This window comes from Stegostoma tigrinum, chromosome 1, assembly GCF_030684315.1.
Source record: "Stegostoma tigrinum isolate sSteTig4 chromosome 1, sSteTig4.hap1, whole genome shotgun sequence".
Taxonomy (NCBI): domain Eukaryota; kingdom Metazoa; phylum Chordata; class Chondrichthyes; order Orectolobiformes; family Stegostomatidae; genus Stegostoma; species Stegostoma tigrinum.
The window spans coordinates 114,232,145-114,258,458 of record NC_081354.1 but is presented as its reverse complement, the minus strand read 5'-3'; the positions used below and the strand labels follow the sequence as shown (position 1 = coordinate 114,258,458).

At 40.2% G+C, this 26,314-nt stretch overlaps 1 protein-coding gene across 3 annotated transcripts in view; it reads right to left on the bottom strand.

The window, feature by feature from the left end:
- Positions 1-26,314, bottom strand: part of zdhhc2 (zinc finger DHHC-type palmitoyltransferase 2) — a 101,803-nt gene that overhangs the window by 19,614 nt on the left and 55,875 nt on the right. For 2 of the 3 annotated variants that reach the window (XM_048544508.2, XM_048544491.2), the window contains exons 5-8: positions 20,012-20,081; positions 17,209-17,241; positions 8,258-8,378; positions 3,352-3,387 (exon numbers count right to left, since the gene is read on the bottom strand). In XM_048544508.2, the coding sequence (XP_048400465.1) occupies positions 3,352-3,387; positions 8,258-8,378; positions 17,209-17,241; positions 20,012-20,081 (260 nt within the window). The remainder of the gene's footprint in view (positions 1-3,351; positions 3,388-8,257; positions 8,379-17,208; positions 17,242-20,011; positions 20,082-26,314) is intronic. The other variant, XM_048544500.2, reaches the window with a different exon arrangement.

Sequence of the window (26,314 nt, the reverse complement as noted above, 5' to 3'; positions counted from 1 at the left end):
TTCTCAGTGCTCTGCTCTTAAATCCTTTATAATAGTCTCTGGTATTTCCCCTTCTACTGGTGTGTAATTCCCTGTTTTCTCTCTGGCTCCTTTTTGAAATAGTGGCGTTACATTAACTATTCTTCAAGCCACAAGACCTGCTCCAAGTTTATAGGATGTTGAAAGATGGCTACTAATGCATTCAATAAAGCTAGGGCCATTTCCTTAAGTACTTTGGGATGTAGATTCTTGTGCCCTGGGGATTTATCAGCTATTAATTTCCCTGCCACCATTTCCCTCCGAATATTAATTTCCTTCACTTCATCCCATGCACTAGACTCTTCCCCAACATTTGGTCCACAATTTGTGTCCTACTTTGTGAAGACAGAGTCAATAAAAGTGCTTAATTGGTCAGCTATCTCTTTGTTCCCTGTTATAACTTGCTCTGTTTTTGACTGTAAGAGTTCCACATTTGCTTCCACTAATCATTGCCACTTCACATACCTATAGAAGCTTTTGTGGCTTCTATGTTCCTGCAAACTTTCTGTTGTATTCTATTACTACACTCAATTAAACCCTTTTTGCTCATTTGCTGAAATCTACATTGCTCCTAGGTCTGCCGGTTTCAATGCTATGAAACGGTGGCAGACAATCTGGAATTTTAAAAAAATCAACTGGGGAGAACTGACCTCAATGGGACATGATCAGAATTGGGCCAGAAAAAAAATGTAGCTGAGCAATGGGCTCACTTCAACAACACATGGTTCAGGCATAGTAGGCAAAAGTAGGACAAACAAATTCAGAGCACTCAAGATGTAACAGGAAATAGAAATCATGATCAAGGAGAAAATATGCACTTATGACAACAGTTGGATAAAAAATACAGTTGAGAACTACATTGAATGCAAAACCGTTCAGAGGGGAGATGAGAAAGCAAATAAGAGAAGCAATAAAGGAACATGAGAAAAGATTGGCAGCTGATTTCTGGGGAAATCCCAACATCTTTTATAGGCACATAAATTGTCAAAGAATGGGGAAAACAGGACCATGGCCAAATAGAGTTTAATAAGAGAATTTACGTATGGAGGCGTGGCCATAGTCATGGTGTTAAATTACTAATTTGTATCTGTTTTTGCCAGGAAGGTAGATGTTACCCAGGCTGCGGTGACAAAGGAGGAAACTGTCATTAGAAGGGTTCATCATTGAAAAGGAAGAAATGCTGGATAGATTGTTTGCATTTAAAGTTCACAAGGCATTGGGACCAGATGAGATTCATTCCAGGATACTGAAGGAAGTTGGAATTAAAACTATGGAGGTACTGGCCATAACCTTGTAGTCTCTCTTCAACTCAGGAGAGGTACCAGAAGGCTGGAGAATTGCAAACATCATGCCCTTGTTTGAAAATGCTTGTAAGAATAAGCCCTATAATTACAGACTAAAGAGTTTAACTTTAGTAGCAGGGAAGCTTTAGAAACAATTATTTGGGATTTAATTAATAATAATTACTAACTAAAATTGTAATTTGATGGGAAGAGCAAGCATGGAGATTCTGTTGCACTGACTTGCTGCAAATGTTTTGAAAGAATTGATGGCAGTAATGCTGGCGTACATGAACTTCCAAAGCACACTATATACAGTGCAACACACCTGAATTGTGAGCAAAGTTATATCTCATTAAAGAGGCAATAGCAACATGGATTCAAAACTGAGTGAGGGACGGGAAGCAGTGAGGAATGGTTCATAGATATTTTTCAGGCTGGAGTAAAGTTTGTGATGGACTTCTCCAGGGATTAGTATTAGGACTCTTCCATGCCATAATGATTCTGTGATTCTGTGACTATTTTTCTCTGCATTAAGGGAACCAATAGATATGTAAATAGGACAAGAAAGTGGAGTTAATGCAAAAGACCAACCATGGTCTTACTGAATGGCAGAATAGAATCTCATGATAGTCTTCAACACCTATTTCTTTGGCTAATACATGGAAAACGGGCACAATGAGGACCAATTTTCTTCTATTTCCACTCTTTAGTAGGCATTAAGTCAATGCTCTATCTGTGTTTCATCAATAAATTCCTTTTAAGTGTATTTTCTGATAAAAACTTGAGGGTGTTGTTCTTGCTACGGATTTATCCATGTCACATTAACCCTGTCTAAACCTTTCACTATTTCTCTCTTTCATGCGATATATAATGGATTAAAGAGTACATTTGAAGGGACTGGACTCGCGCGTACCCTGAACCTATATAACAAAATTACATTGCTCCAGAGGAAAGTAAGTGTGACTTGGATATAGTTAAATAAATTGAAACGAAAATATTAATTCAGGGAAGTAAATAAATTAACGTAATCGAGATATATCAATTCAAAAAATTCAGCAGTCAAATTGGTTGACAATCAGTTACCAATTTTCAATACCCCTATTGTAAAAGCCTTTTTCACCAATACAGATATTATTTGGAATGCCTCGCTGGAATTACAGTGGAAGTCTGTCACAACTTGGCTTAATATAAATTTTGAATATGATGTTTATAATGTGACTGTCATGTGGCTCCCAGAGACATAAATCTTTATTTAAACCTTCATTTGTTAGGTAAGAATAGAATTCCTACGAAAGTGGTTTCACATTTAGAACATGGAACTGTACAGCACGGGTGGGCCCAGACATGACACCAAGTTCAATTAATCCCTACTGCCTGCCCTTGGACTATATCCCTCCACTTCTTGCATATTCATTTGCTTATCTAAAAGTCTCTTAATCGCCCCTTTAAATGTACATTTTGTACATCATTGCTCTGGAATTGCCTCTCTTTCCATTTATAGTGTGTTCCTTCAAACCTACCTCCTTGACTAAACTTCTGGACATCTGCCCTAAATTCTCCCTTTGAGGTTTTGTGTCAAATTTTATTGCTAAAGATTGCGTAAATTCCTTTAAGATGTTTTACTATGTTAAGACACAACATAAATGCAAGTTGTTGTTGAGCATAAATCTCCCAATTTGACTTATTTCACGCTTTTTTAAAAATGTCAGACTCATAATAACCAAACGATTTAGGTCACTGGGCCTACTTTATGCAGACTGTAACGTGCTTGGAGCTGTTGCAATGCCACATACTGAAGGCCATGACGTTCTGGGCAGCCAAAATAAAGATAATCTTGCACTGAAAGAGACAACTAGTCCTGAAGCACAACTACTGATGTTACTGCATTTCGACATTGCAAGACAGAAAATTAATTTTTTGACATTTGCTGCTATGTGGTAACTCAAAACATAAAATACTATTTACTAAATAAAACAAAACATTTACTAACTACATGACTAATCAGTTTCCATCATGAAAAATGGAACTGATCAAGCATTTGGATTCCTACCCAATATTCCTTCAGCCGCTTAATTGGAATTTCATCCTTGAAAAGAGATGAAAGGAAGTGGTAAGAAGTCAATAAAAAGGGTACAAAGCTAGAATGAATAAAAATAATTTATTTAATTAAATAAATAACAGAGAGAGAAAAACAAAATATTGTGGATGCTGGAAATCTGAATTAAAAGCAGAAAGACTGGAGAAGCTCAGCAAATTTGGCAGTACTTGTGGAGTGAGAAACAGAGTTAACATTGAGTTGATTTTGATTCTTCTTCAGTACTGAAAATAGCCATTTTAAGGAAGAGATGAAGATTCCAGTTCTAAACAAAGGAGAAACTGTGTTTGTGCTAAGGGAATTTCTTTTATAATGCCAGTTACTTGCACAGCAAAGTGAGGTAGTTGAGTGAAAGGAGTTGAATGCAGAGAAGATCAAGAAAGTCGGAATTAGATCTCCTGGAGAAAGCGAGTGTGGTGAGATATAAGCAGGAAAAGTAATAAGGGATCAGAGTCAGGCTGACAAGAAGCTGAGTTGGAAATTGCAAGGCAAAAGAAAGGGAGGCCAAACTAGCTGTGGCACCATTTGACATATTTCTTTACAAAACTATCTAAGCGTTTCAGTGTTTTACTTTTAAAAACAAATTATTATTACAGACCACAAGCAACAAATAGCCCTGAAATAGAGATAGAGTTGTGCTGCTTTAGACAGCAAAACAGTCCATCTGCCTTACTGGGATATTTCTGGTCAAGTCTAAATGCAGGCTCTTCTATAAAATCATTTTAACTTGCAGAATACAACATAGGTATGAAAAGATACTTAAGTACGTAACCCCACACAGGGGTGCAATTTTAAAGATCTGGCACACAAACATTTCCTCATAATTATGAACAGCTATTTTATATTGACCTGCATTGTGTTCCAACTTGCGAACAAATCAACTTGCAAAGAGACTCAACAATGGGACCCATTCACAATCTGGAAAATGTCTGTATCAGTGATTAGTTCAAATATTACAGCGGTTAACCTTACGCCGATTTGATAGCTAACCACTAGAAAGCAAGAGGACTTGAATATTTTGGAATCAATTCCACACATGTGAGAACAAACTGTGAAATAACTGCCATGATTTCCTCAGCTTATACCACCAGCTGCATTTTTCCTTTAAGTTATAATTAACTGAGCATATTACAGCCTGTCTACTGCACAGAGAACTCAGGCATGCGTTCCAAAATTCTTTAGGTCACACCAAACCAAGTAGTAAATGACTTGATTGTACCCGCTGGTGGCCTTCAGCATGGATTTTACCAATGTTATTGAGAAGTGGGGCAGAATGGGGGAAATTAGTTAAAATGGAATGAATTTGAGTAAGTAAAATGTACTTGACAATTTTAAAAAATCAGACAGTTCCTGAACGTAGAAAGATTCTATATTAATATAAACACTTTCACAACTCTAGGATGCCCCAAAACAATCTATATCAATGATTTAGATGAAGGGATGAAACGTAATGTTGCTAAACTTGCTGATGATGACAAGAAAGAAAGTTATGAAGAGGACAAAGTCTGCAAAAGGGATACAGATGGGTTAAGTGAGTGCGTAAAAAGTTAGCAGATGGAATGCAATGTGGGAATGTTAACTTGTCCACTTTGGCAGTAAGAATAGAAAAGCAGCATATTGTTTAAATGGAAAGAGATTGCAGAATTATGAGGTAGAGGGAGATGCATAAAACATTAAATATGTGATAAGGAAGCTAAATGGATTGTTGTCATTTATTGCAAAAGGAATGAAACATACAAGTGGGGATGGTTTGCTACAGTGTTGGTAAGATCACATCTAGAGTGGTATGTACAGTTTAGATCTCTTTAAAATCACAAGCTTTCGGAGTACTGCTCCTTAGTTGAAGTGGAGGTTAGCTCAGGAAAGTGCACAGGCTCGGAATACATTTGCAAAAAGATAATGGCAAGATAATTCCAGGTAATTAAGAGTATCAACAGATAAGTACAAGTAGTGTGAGTGAAGTGTCAGCAAGTTGAAAAACAAGTATTTGCAGATGATCAAAAGTATCAGATGGTATGAGTAAAGTGTTGACAGCTGAATAGCTAAATGACCTATGATCCAATTTAATTAAGACAGAGAGATAATTACAAGAAGTCAAAAATAAGATGGTGCATGACTTGAACCCAAGATCATGGTTGAGGCCATTTTCATGTGTATGGAACTTGACTATTATTATGTTGTGTCACACTCTATGTAAACCTATCACACTGTTCCGTGTTTGTAAAATCTTCTTCACTGTTCTGTGTTGACACCATCACCTTGATAACTTATTATCTTTCTATCTTAATTAGTTTGTACAGTTTTGGATTACTTGTTACTTTGGTTAGACCCTCATCATGTATTTCTGATACCTAGCATGTTATTCCAGCCATCTGGTTTGTCCTTAGCACCATCTTATTTTGATTTTTTGTAATTATCTCTCGGCCTTAATTTATCGGTTCATTGGTCATCCCTTCACTTGCTATTCAGCTGTTTATTCACAGTGTTGGACATTTTTGCTCACTTGCTAAGATTTGTTACTCGGACTGTTGACACTCCACTCACACTATTTGTACTTATCCGTTGACATTTTTAATTATCTTGAATTGTCTTGCCATTATTTCTCGTCCTATGTATTCTATGCCTGTGTGCTTCCCTCCACTTCACCTGATGAAGGAGCAGCACTCTGAAAGATTGTGATTTCAAATCAATCAGTTAGACCAAAACCTGGTGTTATGTGACTTCTGATTTTCTCCACCCCAGCCTAACACCAGCACCTCAACATTATATTTAATGAACAATAGACCTCAAGAGTGGAGTGAACAATTTTGTGACAGTGGAGGTGAGTTTGAAAGAATGTTTTGATGTGATTTCCCCCTAAATGTATCTTTAATTTGTTCAATTATTGTCCAAAGTGATATCGGGTTAGTCTTTCATTTCGTTGCCTCAGTAATTTGCAACATAACCAGTGGTATTTTAATACAAAGCAATTATAAATTTCTTCAGCAATTTAATGTAATAGCCTCGTATTTATCTAATGCAAAAAAACACAGATTAGATGGAGAACAACTGTTCTAGATAATTACTGAGTCAAAACAACGATAGCATTCAGCTCACTGAAAACTGAACTACCATTCCTAATCCATCACACCAGTATAAATAATCCAAGATGAGTGACACTCATTGAAATGCCAGAGTGATAGCTTAGTGCTATAACTGAAAACAAAGTGTTAAAATTGCTCAATAAAAACAGCATCTGTAAAGACAGGTTAATATTGTGGTGACCAGTTTTGCTGAAGGGTTATACTAAATGGGTTTCTGAAACATTGATGGATATATTGTGTAGTTATATCATTTCCTACTTTTTCAGATCATGCCCTTATCTTTTAAAGTTTTACTTATTTTTAAATCAACAAGTTTTTCGTGACTTTGCATCCCAAGGTTCCTCTCTTGAAGTGATTGAGGTTTCAAAGGCTTGAAAGCAAGCTATATAATTCCTTATATTGTCATTTTATAAGAAGAATTAAAGCCTATTATGGTTAATAACGATGCAAGTCACCATAGGAAAATATTTGAACTTTTAAGCAACAGAATGAAACATTATAGCCAGGATTTTTCTCTTAATGAATTGCCCTTTGAGGCAGATTTAGAGTGGTGAAAGTGACAAAAATTGGGCACTTGAAAGCTATTGTTTTAAATTTTCCACTCTGGGATTTTGAAAGAAATAAATGACAGCACTGCAAGTACTCAAACGATATACATCCAACATTATCTTGACTTGACACCCATTTCATACGATTTGAAAATTGGACACGTTTTTTTCTTGGCCTAAGAAATATGACAGAGTGAAAGCAGGAATTTATAAAATAGTTGTTTAACATCTGTTGCTGTAAGAAAATTACTGTGGATGCTGGAAATCTGAAAGAAAAAATAAAATACTGTAAATAATCAACAGAGAATAACAGTTAATGTTTCTGCTACGATGGTTCATCGAAAGTATAGCAAGTTTTAAACAAGTGAAAGGGAGTGAGTGGGAAGAGGAATGGAAGGGATAGAGGACAGAGAGACTAAGTGACAAGACATTCTATGTTGCAAAGGCGAAGGGAATGGGAAAGAAAAGTGAGAAGCAAAAGATGTGCTACAAGAGGTATCACTGCTACTGCCATCTTAAAGTAAAGGAAACAAAAAGGGAAATCACAGAAATTAAAAGAACAAACCAGCAACAAAACACCAAATAAAAAATATTGAACCCCCATGTTTAGTCCAGATGGCTGTAAGTGCCTAATTGAAAAACAAGATGCTAGTTGTACAACTTCAGAACATAGACTCTGTATCCTTAATTTATCTTACACGCTCCACATGTCAACCACACTCCCACAAAACACACACAGTCTCACACACAGACACAAACACACCTTGCTTGTTTCTTGTTGACTTTGCTCTCAGCAGATTGGACTCATTTGCTCCTTTTCACACCAGATTTTACAGCTTTCTCCCTTTCACTGCCATTATCAACACCCTTGTCTTTTGCTCTGGGATTCCCACTTGATTCATTTCACTTGCTCTTCCTCCCTTTCTATCAACAGCATTAAAAGCCTTTTACAAACCGGCTTAGTTCTGAAGAAGAGCCATATTGGATTCAAAATGTTAACCATTGTTTCTCTCTCCACAGAGGCTGCCAGACCTGCTGAGTTTCTCTAGCACCTTTTGCCTTTGTTTCAGATTTCCAGCACCTGCAGTATTTTGCTTTTATTTAAGGAATGAAAACAGCGATTGATTAATTTATTTATTCCATTAAAAAATGACATCAAGAATGTCCTTCTGTTAAAATCTCGATACTTAAAGTGAATGAAGTATGTGTATAGAATTATATTAAACTTACCATCCAAAACTTGATAAAGTACTGCAGATCAGTGGCAGCAATAAATACGCAGTAAAGCAAAGAGTAAGCCAAGAAAAGGAAAAAAAACTTGTAATTGGAGAATCCAACACAATTGTTCACCCTGTAAATAAGCAAAAGGCATCTTTTATCACTTTTAATTTAGCACTTAATTTTCTAAAATTTATGTCATAGCAATGGAAATGAAAACTGTGAGAGATTTAAAACTGGCAGCTGATTCAGTATCTTCCATGTTACATTGTTGTGCAAAGTCAAAAGAGTACCATGTTGACTCTTTGTGGCCTCGACATGCTAAGACTATTGGTTGCAATTGTGGTAAGTTCTTTGATTTGCTTTGAACTACCTTGAAATGAATTTTAGCATCAAACTTGCGCTGGACCAGGTTTTCATGTTTACTGAAAACTTCATGGCTTGGATACCTCCTCTACAATCAGCAACATCTATTTAAATATTTATAGCGTGTGTTAACCTACAATATGTTGCAGCAATCTAAGAAAATCATACATCTGAAGTAAAATTTTCAATTTCAGTGGGTGTTTTGTTGGAGTGGTGACATGGGTTCAAACTGCGATTCTCGAAGAGGCATCTTAATAGCATCATCAGGCACAATGATAAGCTCTGATATTGGGTCTTCAGTGAAGAGGCGGCATGAAGCACATGGCACAGGCTAAACCATCACAAAAGTCAGAAGACTGTCGTGGACTTAGAACCATTTAACTGTGAAAAGTGATCCTTACCTTATGCACATGTGCCAGCCTCCAATTTTACAGCAATTGTTTGAGCACCTTGTAAAAGCTAGATGCTCCATTACAATAGTCAAATCTCACTCCTGCAAGGCATTTGGGAATGAGATTTAATTCTAATGGCTGCTGGACAAGTTCTCTTTGGCAAGATGTAAAAGTAACAGGATTGTTGTCATGGGTGATTTTAACTTCCCTTATATTGACTGAGACTCACTTCGTGCTTGGGACGCAGATGAGGCGGAGTTTGTAAGGAGCATCTAGGAGGGCTTCCAGAAACAGTATGTACATAGTTCAACAAGGAAAGGGACCATACTGGAACTAATATTGGGGAGTGAGCCTGGCTGGGTGGTTGACATCTCAGTAGGGGAGCAGCTCAGGAACAGTGATCACAATTCAGTAAGCTTTAAGGTACTGATGGATAAAGAGAAATGTGGGTGTCAGCCAAAGGAGCTAAATTGGGGGAAGCCTAATTACGACAACATTAGACAGGAACTGAGAATGTAGACTGGAGGCAGATGTTGGACGGCAAACAACATCTGGAATGTGGGAGGATTTCAAGTGTCAATTGATAGGAACTCAGAACCGGCACATTCCCGTAAGGATCAAGGATAAATATGGCAAGTTTAGGGAACCTTAGATAATAAGAGATATTGTGAGCTTGAGTCAAAAGGAAAAAGGAAGCATTTGTCAAGGCTTTGAGGCTGGGAACACACAAAGCAAGGGTGGAATACAAGAAATGTTGAAAGAAACTTAAGCAAGGAGTCAAGGCTAAAAGGTGTCATGAAAAGTCATTGGCCAACAGGATTAAGGAAAATCCCAAGGCTTTTTATACATATATAAAGAGCAAGAGGGTAGCCAGACAGAGGGTTGGCCCACTCAAGGACAGGAAAGGGAACTTATATGTGGAGCCAGGGGAAATGGGTGAGGTATTAAATGAGTACTTTGCGTCAGTATTCACCAGAGAGAAGGACTTCATAGATGATGAGTCTGGGCAAGGGTGTGTAGATAGTTTGCATCATGTTGAGATCAAAAAGAAGGAGGCATTGGGGTCTTGAAAAACATTAAGGTAGACAAGTCCCCAGGGCCTGATGAGATATACGCCAGGACATTGAAAGAGGCAAGGGAGGAAATTTCTGGGGCCTTGAGGGAAATCTTTGTATCCTCACATGCTACAGGGGAGTTTCCAGAGGATTGGAGAATAGCCACTGTTGTTTCTTTGCTTAAGAAGGGTAGCAGGGAGAATCCAGCTAATTACAGACTGGTGACCCTTATGTCAGTGGTAGGGAAATTATTGGAGAGGATTCTTTGAGAAAGGATTTACTCCCACTTGGAAATATGTGGGTGTATTAGCAAGAGACAACATGGTTTTGTAAAGGGGAGGTTGTGCCTCATTAACTTGATTGAGTTTTTTTGAGGAAGTGATGAAGATGATTGATGAGGGTAGCGCAGTGGATGTTGTCTACATGGACTTCAGTAAGGCTTTTGACAAGGTCCCTCATGGCAGACTGATACAAAATTGCACAGGGTCAGAAGTGAGCTTGCAAGATGGATGAAAAATTGGCTTGGTCATAGAAGGCAGAGGGTGGTAGTGGAGGGGTGTGTTTCTGAATGGAAGGCTGTGACTAGTAGTGCTCCTCAGAAATCAGTGTTGGAACCTTTACTATTTGTAATATATAAAAATGATATGGAGGAAAATGTAACTGGTTTGATTAGTAAATTTGCAGATGGCACAAAGGTTGGTGCAATTGTAGATAGCGATGAGTACCGTCAGAGGAAACAGCAGGATATAGAATAATTGGTGATTTGGGCAGAGAGATGGAGTTTAATCCAGGAAAATGTGAGGTAATGCATTTCATAAGGTCTAATCCAGATGGAAAATTTACAGTAAATGGCATAATCCTTAAGAATACTGACAGGCAGAGGGATCTGGGTGTACAGGTACACAGGTCACTGAAAGTGGCAACGCAGTTGGTGAAGGTAGTCAACAAGGCATACAGCATGCTTAGCTTCATCGGCCGGGGCACTGAGTTTAAAAATTGGCCGGTAATGTTGCAGATTTATAGAACCTTAGTTAGGCCGCATTTGGAATATTGTGTTCACTTCTGGTCGCCACACTACCAGAAGGATGTGGTGGCATTGGAGAGGGTGCAGAAAAGATTTACCAGGATGTTGCCTGGTATGGAGGGCATTAGATATGAGGAGCGGTTAGATTGCTGTCACTAGAACAAAGGACGTTGAGGGTCAGCTAGATAGAGGCCTACAAGATTATGAAAGGCATGGATAGAGTGGACAGTCAGAAGCCTTCTCGCAGGGTGGAAGAGTCAGTTACCAAGGGCCATAGATTTAAGGTGCGAGGGGCAAGGTTTAAAAGTGATGTATGAGACAAGTTTTTTTACACAGAGGGTGGTGGGTGCCTGGAACTCACTGCCAGGGGAGGTAGTAGAAGCAGATATGATAGTGAATTTTAAAGGATATCTTGACAAATACATGAATAGAATGGGAATAGAGGGATACGGTCCTCAGAAAAGTAGAGTGTTTCAGTTATGATGAGCAGCATGTCACTTCAGGCTTGGAAGGCTGAAGGGCCTGTAATTTTCTTTGTTCTCATTGTCCTGGAAACAGGGACGGCCAACTACTTAAGGCGAGTGCTTCCAAACATCGTGATCTGCTTTTCCTAAACCGTTAAGAAAAAGATATGTCCCTTGTGATCTCCTGAGTTCCCCTCCGACTCTCCTATATTGGGCCTTTGGCCACCTGGCCCATTACTTTCTAACCCCAAAAACTTAAATCCTGATCTTTCTTCATCTGCCCTGGAATCTTCAAACTCTGGCTTTCCAGCTCCAAGTTCTCTGTTCCTCCCTACCTTCTTCATACTGCCATTTCCGACTCCCTCTATCCCCTCCCATGCCAAACACATACACTAAGAAGATTTCCATTGTTAATTCCTTGGAACTTCAGGATTACTATGGTCCAGTTACTATACTACCAAGTTCTCAGTTCTCTCTCTGACATATTGAGAAAAATTCTCTTAAATTATCATGGCAAGAAAATTAGGTAAATTAGGGTGCAACACATTTCCTATCAGACAATTTCACCAGCTGAGAGCAGAGTCCAGCTCAGTATTGTCTTCCAGAAGATGCCAAGTCAAACAGAACTAGCTACTTCAGAACTGAACACTAGAGTTTTTTTTCTCCCTTTTAGCCAAAAGTGCTTCAGATATTGAGATGGAGTGGTTAGATTTCAGGAATGTGCAATGTTTTTTCTTTTCTCAACAACTTAAATTTATATTAACAGAGGAAGATTCCACTAAGTGTTTCACAGGAGACCATGATGCGGAGGTGCTGGTGTTGGACTGGTGTGAACAAAGTCATAAATCACATAACACCAGGTTATAGTCCAACAGGTTTATTTGAAAACCCAAGCTTTCTAAGCCTTATTTTCTTCTTCAGGTGTGTGTGAGTGAGGTAATATCAGACACAAAATTTATAAATAAAAGATCAAAGTGTCATACCACTGATGAGGATGTATTAAACAAACCTAAGATGATGTTAAATCTTCAATCAGTTAGAAGGATTTAGTTGATTAATATGTTTATGTAAATCCCAAATTCCTTTCAAGTCACTGTCCTGAGAGAACTAAAGGTTTTGTGGGATGAATTTGTATTTGCAAATACATTCTATTTTGTTTAAAAAGCACATAATTTATAAACAGTCAGTCAATGTCACATTATATAAATTCCTACTTTAGAAATAAAACCTGTCTGACTCCAAACCAAATACAAACAGGTTCTGAATAAGGTCTCACACCTAAAATATCACCTCTTCTTTACATTGATAAAACCTTTAGTTCTCTCAGAACAGTGTCTTGAAAGAAATTTGTGGATTTACATACACATATTAATTCATTAAAACCGTCTAACTGAGTAAAGATTTAGGTTAGTTTCATATATCCTCATCAGTGGTGTGACCCTTTGATCTTTTACTTATGAATTCTATGTTTGATACGACTTTTCTCACTAACACCTGAAGGAGGAGTAAGGCTCTGAAGGCTTGTGTTTTCAAATAAATTTGTTGCATTATAATCTGGTACTGTGTGATTTCTGACCTTTCACTGGACAATAACCAGACATAAAGATATGCAATGGAAAGCTTGGCCAAAGAGATGGATTTAAGTAGGGCATCATGAGTGGTGTGCAAATTAATTGTTAATATGTCATAGAATGTGTGCCTGTTTTAAAAACACAGTAAATAGCCCAACAAAGATGGCTGTCATAATCATGTGACAGGGCTGAACATTAACCTCTGTAAACCTCTTCAAAGTCAATGTCAGCCACATCAATCAACAAGCATGTACCTCCTAATGTGTATGGAATGCTAATTATTGCGTTATAATCTGCTATACATTTAATCATTACCAAGTAAACCCCTTATACAGCAGACCTGCCAATTAAATCCACCCGACAGTCAGATGCATTGAGGATTATCCACTTAACCTCTGGTATGGGCTATGGACATTTGGCTACCTGCAAGGCATGCCTTTGTCTTACTCATAACAGTTTGTCCTACCCCAGGTAAGCTTGGTCACAAGGCTTCCCAGAATATTCCATAGTCTTTTTAACTATAACTTTGAAATAGCTGGACAGTTAAAGGCGTCAGAACTGCTCCATGCATCATCAACTGACAGAATCAACACCAATAATTCTGACTTGCAAAGGAAAAGCCTATAAAACACAGCCTCCAACCTGTAGTTGTGCACTCTACAAGTAAAAATCTCCTTTCATCAAAATAGTAAAGCAGAAATCATATAACATCAAAACTTCCTCAGAAGGCTTTCAACACGAGTTTTTAAAGAGAAACAGCTGCCTGCAACTCCTGAGCTGCTAGCTAGCCGAGCAATCACCCTCACAAAGTATTTCCATGCTGCTAACCCAAACTGTGGACTTTTGGAATCTATCTAAACAGTAAGGTTATTGATAAACTGGTTTCCCTCAGTTGCTTTGTATTTAAGTTGTTACTATTTGAATCACTCCTTTATCCATTTTGAATATGTATCTCCTCATGTGTTTGTTGATATATTTGTGCTGAAAAGTTTTCTCAACATCCATGTGTGTACAAAATACACTATACTTCTAGTTTAATGCTATCATAGCGTTATTGCAATCCTTGCAAAGTCAGTGCCCACAAAGGGTGTGGGGAAATATGCCCTCACCATTCTATAAAGAAGAGGAATATATTTAAAAATAAATTGCTTGTGGACAGGTTGTGAAAAGAAGGAAAGTGGTTTGTTTTATAACACACAATAAGAGTGTAACAAGGGCCATAAGAAGAGAAGAGCTCGTTTGAGAACTGGATAGACTTGGGATGGCAATTCTGGTGCATAGGGTCTAAGTAGCTGAAAGCACAGCTGCCAGTTAGAGGAATGGCAAGGGGAATGGGTGAAGCCTGCAAAAGGCCAGAATTGAACATACATACCGTTTCAGAGTTGCTGGACAATTACAAGGCTGGAAGAAGTTGGGGTCGGTGCTGGGCCCATTGCTGTTTATCTATATCAATGATTTGGGTAATAAGACATGATTAGTAAGTTTGCAGATGGTGGTCCCATGGGTAGTAAGGAAGTTTTTCAGAAATAGTAGCAGGAGTTTGATCAGCTGGGGAAGTGGGCCAAGGAATGGCAAATGGAGTTTAATATAGATAAGTGTGAGGTGTTGCATTTTGGAAAGTCAAATCAAGGTGGGAGTTTCATGGTGAATGGTAGGGCCTTAAGCAATATAGTGGAAGAGAGGGACCTTGGAGCACAGGTGCATGGTTCTCTGAAACGGAGTGCTGGAGATTTGTCATCAATCTGCTTCAGCATGAAACAATGGTAGAGGAAGGAAATGGAATTGGCTGCATATGTGTGTGTTGTGGAAATAAAGACAATAGACAGAATCCAAGATAACAAAGTATGGAGCTGGACGAACACAGCAGGCCAAGCAGCATCGCAGGAGCGCAAAAGCTGACATTTCGGGCCTAGACCCTTCATCAGAGAGGGGGATGGGGAGAGGGTTCTGGAATAAATAGGGAGAGAGGGGGAGGCAGACCGAAGATGGAGAGAAAAGAAGATAGGTGGAGAGGAGAGTATAGGTGGGGAGGTAGGGAGGGGATAGGTCAGTCCAGGGAAGACGGACAGGACAAGGAGGTGGGATGAGGTTAGTAGGTAGATGGGGGTGCGGCTTGGGGTGGGAGGAAGGGATGGGTGAGAGAAAGAACAGGTTAGGGAGGCAGAGACAAGCTGGGCTGGTTTTGGGATGCAGTGGGTGGGGGGGAAGAGCTGGGCTGGTTTTGGGATGCAGTGGGGGGAGGGGACGAACTGGGCTAGTTTTGGGATGCGGTGGGGGAAGGGGAGATTTTGAAGCTGGTGAAGTCCACATTGATAACATTAGGCTGCAGTGTTCCCAAGCGGAATATGAGTTGCTGTTCCTGCTTCCACATTGATACCATTGGGCTGCAGGGTTCCCAAGCGGAATATGAGTTGCTGTTCCTGCAACCTGCAGGTGGCATCATTGTGGCACTGCAGGAGGCCCATGATGGACATGTCGTCTGAGGAATGGGAGGGGGAGTTGAAATGGTTCGCGACTGGGAGGTGCAGTTGTTTATTGCGAACCGAGTGGAGGTGTTCTGCAAAGTGATCCCCAAGCCTCCGCTTGGTTTCCCCAATGTAGAGGAAGCCACACCGGGTACAATGGATACAGTATACTACATTGGCAGATGTGCAGGTGAACATCTGCTTAATGTGGAAAGTCATCTTGGGGCCTGGGATGGGGGTGAGAAAGGAGGTGTGGGGGCAAGTGTAGCATTTCCTGCGGTTGCAGGGAAAGGTGCCAGGTGTGGTGGGGTTGGAGGGGAGTGTGGAGCAGACAAGGGAGTCACAGAGAGACTGGTCTCTCCGGAAGGCAGACAAGGATGGGGATGGAAAAATGTCTTAGGTGGTGGGGTTGGATTGTGGATGGTGGAAGTGTCGGAAGATGATGCGTTGTGTCTGGAGTTTGGTGGGGTCGTATGTGAGAACAAAGGGGATCCTCTTGGGGTGGTTGTGGTGGGGGAGGGGTGTGAGGGATGTGTTGCGGGAAATGCGGGAGACGCGGTCAAGGGCGTTCTCGGCCACTGCGGGGGGAAAGTTGCGGTCCTTGAAGAACAAGGACATCTGGGATGTGCGGGAGTGGAATACCTCATTCTGGGAGCAGATGCGGTGGAGGCGGAGGAATTGGGAATTGGAGATGGAATTTTTGCAGGAGAGTGGGTGGGAGGAGGTGTATTCTAGGTAGCCATGGGAGTCATTTAGACAGAATCAATTCAGTGTGGAGCTGCAGGAACACAGCAGGTCAGGCAGCATCAGAGGAGCAGGAAAGTCAACGTTTTGGGTTTACACCCTTCATCAGGAACGATATAAATCTGAAACGTTGACTTTCCTGCTCCTCTGATGCTGCCTGACCTGCTGTGTCCCTCCAGCTCCACACTGTATTGACTTGGACTCCAGCATCTGCAGTTCATGCTATCTGTGTGACAATAGACAGAATTACCACCATCAAAGGTGGGGCTGGTGTAGGTGCAGACAGTGGAAGTTAGAACATCAAATTTCAGCATTCTGGAAACTTAACCTGGACACATTCACTCCTGTACTTAAGATGCATGTAGTTAGAGGAGTTTGTGAAATTCTAGCGGGAGCGGGTGTCTGATTTTTAAACAGAATGAGACACATTCAGTTCAGTATTTTACTTTACATATGAATGAAGAGCAGATGTCGGTCAAGCGTGATTGATCATTTTATAAAATCATGGCTGACCATTTCTTGTTCCAGATTCTACCCTTCCATCAAATGTTTGCTATTTTCCAACTACCTATACCTGTGAAGCTGCCAAAGATATATTATTGCCACTGCGCCCCCCCACCAACTTTTGTGAGAACATGAATGGTGGGAACCTGAGAAATTGAAGATATTGTAGTAGTTTGTAAGGAGAGGGCTGAAATGTTTTACTGAAGGGTTGGATGGTGAGTGTTCAAAGAGACTGCGAGAGACCCTGATAGAAGAAACCCTTTATAAATGCTTCGGCTTACAGGATGCAAAAATCAACCTTCTGAGAGATTGTTATGATCTTGTGAAACTGCTAGATTTGTTGAAGAAGCCAGAATGAAGCTGACGTTTTATACATACCAAGGACAATGATGGTCCATCTTCAAAATGCACCTGTTGAAACATAAAATCCTTGATTTTAACATTTTACAATACCAATATCTGATGAAATCCATTTCCTGTGTCTCCAGTTGTACCAGTGAAGTTCACATGCTCTGGGAATGTAATCCTCAGACCATGTTCAGTCCTAAGAATTGCTAGATTGCAACATTCAATTCTCTCCAGCAACAAGGAAAAAGCTTTTTACAAGTTTTACATTGTGTCACTAAGGGCAGTTTGAGTGTCACTGAAGAGCAGTTAAGAGATTCCAGCAGGTACAAACGGTATGTAAATATGTGAGTGAGATTGGCGTGTAGACTCCCAATTTAGGATTGATTGATTGATTGATTTATTGTCACATGCACTGAAATACAGTGAAAAGCTTTGTTTATGACTGGTACAGGCAAATCACTGCAAGCAAAGGGTATACAGATCAAAAAGATTGAGAGACATACAGGTTACATTGCAGGTTACATTATTTGAGTCTAGAGAGTCCATTCAACAGTCTGATAACAGCCAGAAAGAAGCTGTTCCTGAACCTGCTCGTGTGTGTGATCAGGCTTCAGAGGTTGTAGGAGATCATTATTGGGGGGCAATGGGTCTTTGATGACGTTGGCCACCTTTCCACAGCAGCGAGCCCAATGGTGGAAGGTTGGCTTCCAAGATCGCCTGGGCTGACCACCTTCCGTAGTTTTTTACAGTCCTGGACACAGCGCTAGCTGTAGCAGGCCATTATATAAACGGACAGTATGCTTTCCATGGTGCATCTGTAGAAGTTGGTGAGCGACCTTATGGATATGCCAAATTTCCTGAGCCGCCTGAGGAAGAGGCAGTGTTGCTGTGCCTTCTTGACTTTTGCATTTACGTAGCAAGTCCAGGGCAGGCCATCGGTTATTTTCACTCTGAGGAACTCGATACTCTTCACTCTCTCAACCTCTGTTGATATAGATAAGGGCGTGCTCTCCTCCTTTCTTTCTGAAGTTGATGATCAGTTCTTTAGTTTTCCTGATGCGAAAAGACAGATTGATTTCATTGTGCCATGTCACTAAGCCCCTTATCTCCTTTCTGTATTTTGACTCGTTGCTGATTTTTATTATATTGTAGTGAGGTCAACATGAGTTCTAAGTGGGAGACTCACTGAGAAGAAGTCAAGAGCATTAAGATAACTCTGTGCTGTTAGAATTTAAGCCAAGGTATAGAAGCTTAAAAAAAATCTCTTGTGTGATGCGGACATCACTGACAGGCCAGCATTTATTGCCCTTCCGAACATGATGGTGAGCTACCCTTTTGAACCACTGTAGTTATTGTTATTGTTGCTATTGTTAACCCATAATACCATTAGGAAGGGAGTTCTAGGATTTTGAACAAGTGACTGTGAAAGTACAGTGATTTATTTCAAGTCAGGATGATGAGAGGCTTGAAGAGGATCTAGCAAGTGGTAGTGTTCCCAAGTATCTGCTGCTCTTGTCCTTCTCGATGGAAATGGTTGTGGGTATGGAAAGTGTTGTCTGAGGACTTTTGGTGAATTTCTGCAGTGCATCTTGTAGCTTGTATAAACTGTTGCTTCTGAGCATCGGTGGTGGAGGCAGTGGATGCTTGTGGGCGTGGTGCAGATCAAGTGGACAATTTTGTCTTAGATGGTGTCAAGGTTCTTGAGTGTTGTTGGAGCTGCACCCATCCAGGAAAGTGAAAAGTATTCCGCTAGACCCAACTTGTAAATAGTGGGCAGGCTCTGGGGAGTCAGGAACTGAGTTATTTGCTTCAGTATTCTTAATCCCTGGCTGCTGTTGTAGCTATTGTGCTCACATGGCAAGTCCAGTTGAGTTTCTGGTCAATGGTAGCACCCAGGGTGTGGGAAATTCAGTGCTGGCAACACCATCAAATGTTTAGGGGGCTGTGATTAGATGGTCTCATATTGGATCTGGTCATTGCCTGACATTTGTGTGGCTTGCCACTTGTCAGCCCAAACCTGGATATTGTCCAGATCTTGCGACATGTGAAATTGGACCATTTCCAGTTTGCGAAGAGTCGCAAACGGTGCTGAACATTCAGCAATTACTGGCAAACATCCCCACCTCTGCTGTTATGATGGAGGGAAGGTCATTGATGAAGCAGCTGGAGATGGTTGGGCCTAGGACACTACCCTAAGGAACTTCTGCAGAGATATTCTGGAGCTGAGATGACTGATTTCCAACAACTATAACCATCTTCCTTTGTTCCATGTATGACTCCAACCAGCAGAGAGTTTGCTGCCTGATCCCATTGATTCCAGTTTTGTTAGGGCTCCTTGAAGCCACACTCAGTTGAATATGGCCTTAATGTCAAGGGCTGTCACTGTTACCTCACCTCTGGAATTCAGCTCTGCTAGGTGTTGGAGTAAGAGCTTAGGAAAAGTCCTTGATTTTTTGAGGAATTACATGGTTGCCACTGACTGGTGAACTGTACGCAAGACAATCTATTTTACTGAATTTTGCCTTTGCCTACAATGCGTTTATGGGATGTTACTATATTGAAACGGTGAATTAGCAATTGCGGGTGTGTGTATGTATATAAACTTTGTTAGGCATTTTGATGGAGTTACACTTAACCCAATTCTTTTATTTTTGTTTTATCTGTATTGTAACTGCTCCTAGATCTTATGGGCTTTGTTTTCTTAGTTTCTTTGCAGAGCAGTGTACATACAACCTCATATAATAACATTTATGAAATGCCATAGATAATAATCAAGTTAAAACTACAAAAGAAGATGCTGATATGTTAGAAATGTTACAAAATGAATGCTTACTTGTCACAGACTGAGCAGTGGTGACAGCGATCTGGCTTCACAAGTTGACATCTGTCACAGTACCGAATCGCTTTGGAAACAAAGCTATATATAAGAACGGAAGTCTTGGCAAAGCTAGATATTCGTTAAAAACATATTAATCCAACTCATTATCTTTCCTTCATATCAGCTTTTTGAAACTTGATGCTTATTCTAGATAAACAGATATCTGTCATTTAAATAACAATTCTATATGAGTGAAATGATAAATTAGGGGATAAACAAACTGAAAATACTGTAGATACTGGAAATCAGAAACAAAAACAGAAATTGCTGAAAAAACTCAGCAAGTCTGGCAGCATTTGTGGAGTGAAATCAGAGTTTCTGGTCCAGTGACCGGTTCTGAAGAAGGGTCGTGGCATCCAAAATATTAATTCGGATTCCTCTCCACAGACGCTGCCAGACCTGCTGCGTTTTTCCAGCAATTTCTGTTTCTGTTGTTGGTAAATTAGGGCATGTCTTGAATAGGACTGTTGCTATTTTACATCAAACATAGAATGAGCCTTTTGGCCCACAATGTTGTGCTGAATATGACGCCAAATGAAACGAATCCCTTCTGCCTGCCCTTAGGCCATATCCTTCCATTCCTTTCATATTCATGTCCTTATCTAAAAGCCCCTTAAATGCCCTTATTGTATCTGCCATATTGTACTGCCCCTGACAGTGCATTCCAGGCTCCTACCACTCTCTGTGTAAAAAAACTTGCCCTTCACTTCTCCTTTGAACTTTCCCCCTCTGACCTTAAATGCATGCCTCCAAGTATTAGACATTTCAACTCTGAGAAAAAGATTCTGACTATCAACTCTTTTTAATCATCTCATAATTTTATAGATTTCTATCAAGTCTCCCCTCAGCCTGTGCTGCTCAAGAGAAAACAACCCGAGTTTTTCCAACCTCTCCTTATAGTTCATACACTTTAATCCAGGCAGCATTCATTTAAACGTCTTCTGCACCCTCTCCAAAGCCTCCACATCCTTCCTGTAATGTGGCAACCAGAACTGAACACAATACTCTATGTGTGGCCGAACCAAAGGCTTATGAAGCTGCAACCTGACATCCTGATTCTTGTACTCCGTTCCTTGACCAATAAAGGCAAGCATGCCATATCTACATGCCATATCACCATCCTATCTACTTACATGGCCACTTTGAGGGAGCTATGGACTTGACCCCCAAGATCCCTCTGCAAATTAATGCTGTTCAAGGTCCTGCCATTAACTGTATACTTTTCCTTTGCATTTGATCTCTTAAAGTGCAGCACCTCACATTTACTCAGATTAAACTCCATCTGCCATTTCTCTGCCCAAATCTGAAACTGATTTGTATTCCACTGTAAGATAACAAAGTGTGGAGCTGGATGAACACAGCAGGCCAAGCAGCATCTGTATTTCACTATATCCTTTGTCAACCTTTAAACTATCCACGGCTCCACCAATCTTTGTATCATCTGCAATGTTACTAATCCACCTATCTACATTATCATCTAAGTCATTTGTATGTATTAGAAACAGCAGAGAACTCAGTATGGATCCCTGTGGAACATCACTAGTCACAAACTTCCAGCCTGAAAATCACCCATCTACCAGAATCCTCTGTCTTCGATGGGCAAGCCAATTCTGAATCCACAAGGCCAGGTCACCGTGTATCCCATGCATTTAAATCTGGATGAACCTTCCATAACAGACCTTGTCAAAAGCCTTATTAAAACCCATGTAAACAACATCCACTGATTTATGCTCATTGATCACCTTCATCATCTCCTCAAAAGATTCAATCAATTTATTAATATATGATCTTCCCTACACAAAGCCATGCTGACTGTCTCTAATTAGGCCATGCTTTTCCAAATGTGTATAAATCCTATCTCTAAGAATTCTCTCCAATAGCTCCCAACCACCGATGTGAGACTCACTGGTCTGTAATTTCCTGGATTATCCCTATTTTCCTTCTTCAACAGAAGAACAACATTAACTAGTCGCCAGTTATCTGGGACCTCACTAGTGGCTAATGAGGATACAAACATTTTGGTCAAGGCTTCAGCAATCTCCTCTCTTGCCTTTCTCGACAACCTGGGGTAGATAACATCTGGCCCTGGGGACTTATGCACCTTAGTGTTCTTCGGGGATCCACCACCACTTCTTTCTCAACCTCAAAATGCCCTAGAATTTTAGCATGCTCCACACAAATTGTGTCATCCTCCGTATCCTCTAACTGTGTGAAGACCGATGCAAAGTACTCATTTAGGATCTCACCCATGTTCTCTGCCTCCAAGCTAAGCTCCCTCCTTTATCCTTGAGTGGTTCTACTTTATCCTTAATTATCCTCTTGTTTTTAATGTATCCACAGAATGTTTGGGATTCTATTTAACCCTACTTGCCAAGGTCATTTCATGGCCTTGTCTTGCTGTCCTTATTCCCTGCTTGAGTACTATCCTACTTTCCTTATATTCCTCACGAGTCCTGTCCAATTTTAGCTTCCTAAACCTTACACATGTTTCTTTTTTCCTTTTGTCTAAATTCACAACCTCCTCGTAATCCAAGGGCCCCTTACTTTGCCATCCTGTTCTTTCTTCTTACTGGAACATGCTGGTCTTCAGCTCTCCCCAGCAGGTCTTTAAACAGTTCCCACATGTCAATTGTAGACTTGCCTGATAACAGCTCCTCCCAATTAACACTCCCTAGCTCCTGCCTAATACTGACATAATTGTCTCTCTCCCAGTTTAGTACCTTCCTGCAAGGTCCTGACTTATCCTTGTTCAGAGTTATCTTAAAACTTAAAGAGTTATGATTACTGTTACCAAAATGCTCTCCCACTGAAAGATCAGTCACTTGGTCAGGCTCCTTCGCCAAGACTCAGTCCAGTATGGCCCTCTTCTAGTTGGACTATCCACATACTGTTTCAAGAAACCATCTTGGATGCACTTAACAAATTCTGTATAGTCTAAGCCTCTTGCTGTAAGGGAGTCCCAGACTATATCGGGAAAGTTGAAGTCACCTGCTGTGACAGCCCTGTTTTTATTGCATCTTTCATAATCTACCAACATATTTCTTCCTCAATCTGTTGGTGGCTGTTGGGAGGCCTATAGTATAATCCAATCAGAATGATTTGCACTCATTTTATTTTTGAGCTCTACCCACATTACTTCAGAGGATGAGCCCTCCATCATGTCCTCTCTGAGTGTAGATAAACATTCTCCCTGATTAATAACGCAACTCGTCCCCCTGCTTTACCTTCCTGTTTATCTTGTCTAAAGAAACGAAACCCTGGAATGTTGAGCAGCCAGTCCTAACCATCTCTCAAATAAATCTCTGTAATGTCCACAGCATCATCTGCCTTCCCTTTAATACTCCTTGCATTGATATAAATACATTTCAGCACCATTGTGTTCATATACTTTTCTCTGCGTGTCCTTTCCTTCTGATTTACTTGTCCTAACATCTACCTTCCCCTCAATCCCTCTACTTGCTGACCTGCTGCTCTGGTTCCCAGCCTGCTTCCACTCTAATTTAAATCCTCCCGAGTGGCACTAGTGAACCTCCTTGTGAGGATATTCATTTCCCTCCAGTTTAGGTTCAATCGTTTCTCTTGTACAGGTCACCCCTGCCCTAGAAAAGGTTCCAATGATCCTAGAACCTGAAACCTTATCCCCTGCACCAGACCCTTAGCCACGCATTCATCTGTCCTATCTTTCTATTCCTTGCCTCACTAACACTTTGCACTGTTAGTAACCTGGAGATTACTACCCTTGAGGACCTGTTTTTCAGCCTGTTCCCTAACTCCCTGTACTCACTCTGCAGGACCTCATCCCTCTTTCTACCTATGCCATTGGTATCAACTTGCACCATGCCTTTGGCTGCTCTGTCTCCCCCTTAAGAACTTCATGCAACCTCCTTGACCCTGGCATGAGGGAGACAACACGCTCTCCTGGATTCTCAGACATGGTTACAGAAACACCTGTCTGTGCTATTTTACCTACCTTGTTTTAGGACGGTCACTGAACATGTTCAGTAAAAGCAAACTGTTGTTTACTCCCTTTTTCTCTGACCACCTTGCTTTGCTGCTTCTCTCTCTGATCTTCTCACTCACTACCTCCTGAGTGGAAGAGGAAGAGCAGGAAGTGGGAAGGTCAGAGTTGAAAGAGTTAGTGAGTGAGGAGTAATTTATCAAAAGCTAGTAAGACTACTTTTGGACCAGTTAGGTTCAAAGCAGCCAATAAAGTTTTTAATGTAAAAATTAAAGGTGCGACCCACCCTTTCTTACTAGAAAGTAATTTTCATTTAACACAGTTTTGTTGAGTATTAATTTTTAGGAAAAGGATGGGAGTGCTGAATGAGGAATAGTTGTACCAATTTGTCCATTCTTTTACCAATGACGTACCTCGCTTTCTTGAAAACTTTGAATCAACCACGACTTCATTAAAGTGCATTAAATGTCCTGTAGTGTTCAGGGATGTGGACCTTAGGTGGGTTTTAGGGAGGATGGGTCAGTGTGGACTTGTTGGGCCGAAGGGCCAGTTTCCACACTGTAGGGATTCTACGAACTTCCTCCATTAAAATAGCAGATGAAGGGATTTCATATCAACATGTTGAGTATTCAAAGTTATTCATATAATTTAAAACAATAGGAGTAATTATAGCAATACAAGCAATGGAATTCCCACTTTCACAGCTAGAAGAATGTAATCTATAATGCATCCTTTGATCATAAATAAGAATGGTTGCTACTATTGTGTTATTTCTGCATTCATTTCATAGCTTTGTTCCCACGTCCAAATGCTGTAGTAACACCTCAACAATTAAAACATTCAATTTATATAATTTACTACATCATATAATAAAGTCACCATTCCTATCACCATCTAATACTAAAAATGTTAGACCACACAGCCTTGTACCCTCCTAGACAGTGACGTGGCACCACAGCATGTGATGTTCTGATACAAGGCTACCTGCCTCGTCCTCAGCCACTCTCTCTGTCCCATGGAGTCAATGTACTCAGTGTGCCATGTGTTTGCTGACACATTCTCAAAGGCAAGCAAGTCAAGCCAGGAGTTTTTTCAACTCTTGTTACCTGTCTTGTAGATGACAATCCAGCCTACCATGTCTGATAACCTGATAAAGTAACAGAGAGGGCTGATGGAGGGAGTGCAGCAGGGATGTTGATCAAGATTCTGAAAAGTATTTGAAACATTATCCTGGAATAGACATCATTGACAAATAGAAGAACAAGATATTAAAGAGTTGGTGATAACATTGATTTGTAATTGGCTAAAGAAAAGGAGGCAGAGATTAAGGTGAACAAATGCTTTACTGGCTGGAGAGAAGTATGTAATGGGATTTCTGGTACCATTGCTTTTCTTATATACAAATGACCTGAACTTGGTTACAGTAGGTACAATTTAGACATTTTTTGGTGATATAAAATTTCAGAATATGGTATATTGTCAGGAGAATAGACTTGGGATAAGAGACAGACAGGTAAAATGGGCAGATACATGCCTGAGTCAACATAATGTGGTTACAGGTGAAGTGTAATACTTTAAGAGGAACGGTGGAGAGGTAGAACAGTGCCAAGGGATTGAAAGGTTAAAGGGATGAAATAGTCTAAAGTCAACAAGGTTGCAAAAAATGTACTTTTTAAAATGGTGAAATGAGAAATTAAAGCCAACCTTTGCAACTGTCTGATTAAGCTTCAGTTTGACTATTGTTTACAATTCTAGGTACCATACACATCAAAGCCTAGGAGGAATGGGGAGATGGAAATGTTGGAAAAGGTGAGATTATTCTATTTAGAGCATAGAAGATTAAGAGGAGACTTTACTTCAAAGCTTTAAGCGTCTTTAATAGGCAAAGCTGGGAGTAATGATTTTCTCTGGCAACTGTGTCAATAAGCAGAGATCATGGAATTGGAATAACTGCCATTGAGGTGGAGTGGGACTGAGGAGCATATTTTGAAAATACAGCTCATTGTTAAGATCTAGCTATAATCCATGCTAATTGGAAATACAACTTAAATGTTAATGTGCAGCAATTAATGGGCTCTCAACTAATCTTCTCTTCTGTAACTCTTCAACAGAACTTTCTGGAGTTATAACTAATACATCTTTGAGTCATTAGTGCACAATATTGCATACTTCACTGTTAGGTTTGTGACAAACTGACCATCTGTATGAAAGACATGATGATACATAACTTTTTGTGACAAATTAACCGATGTCATGGTGGATTATTTTTGCTACTTTCTTCACATATGGGACAAGGCCAT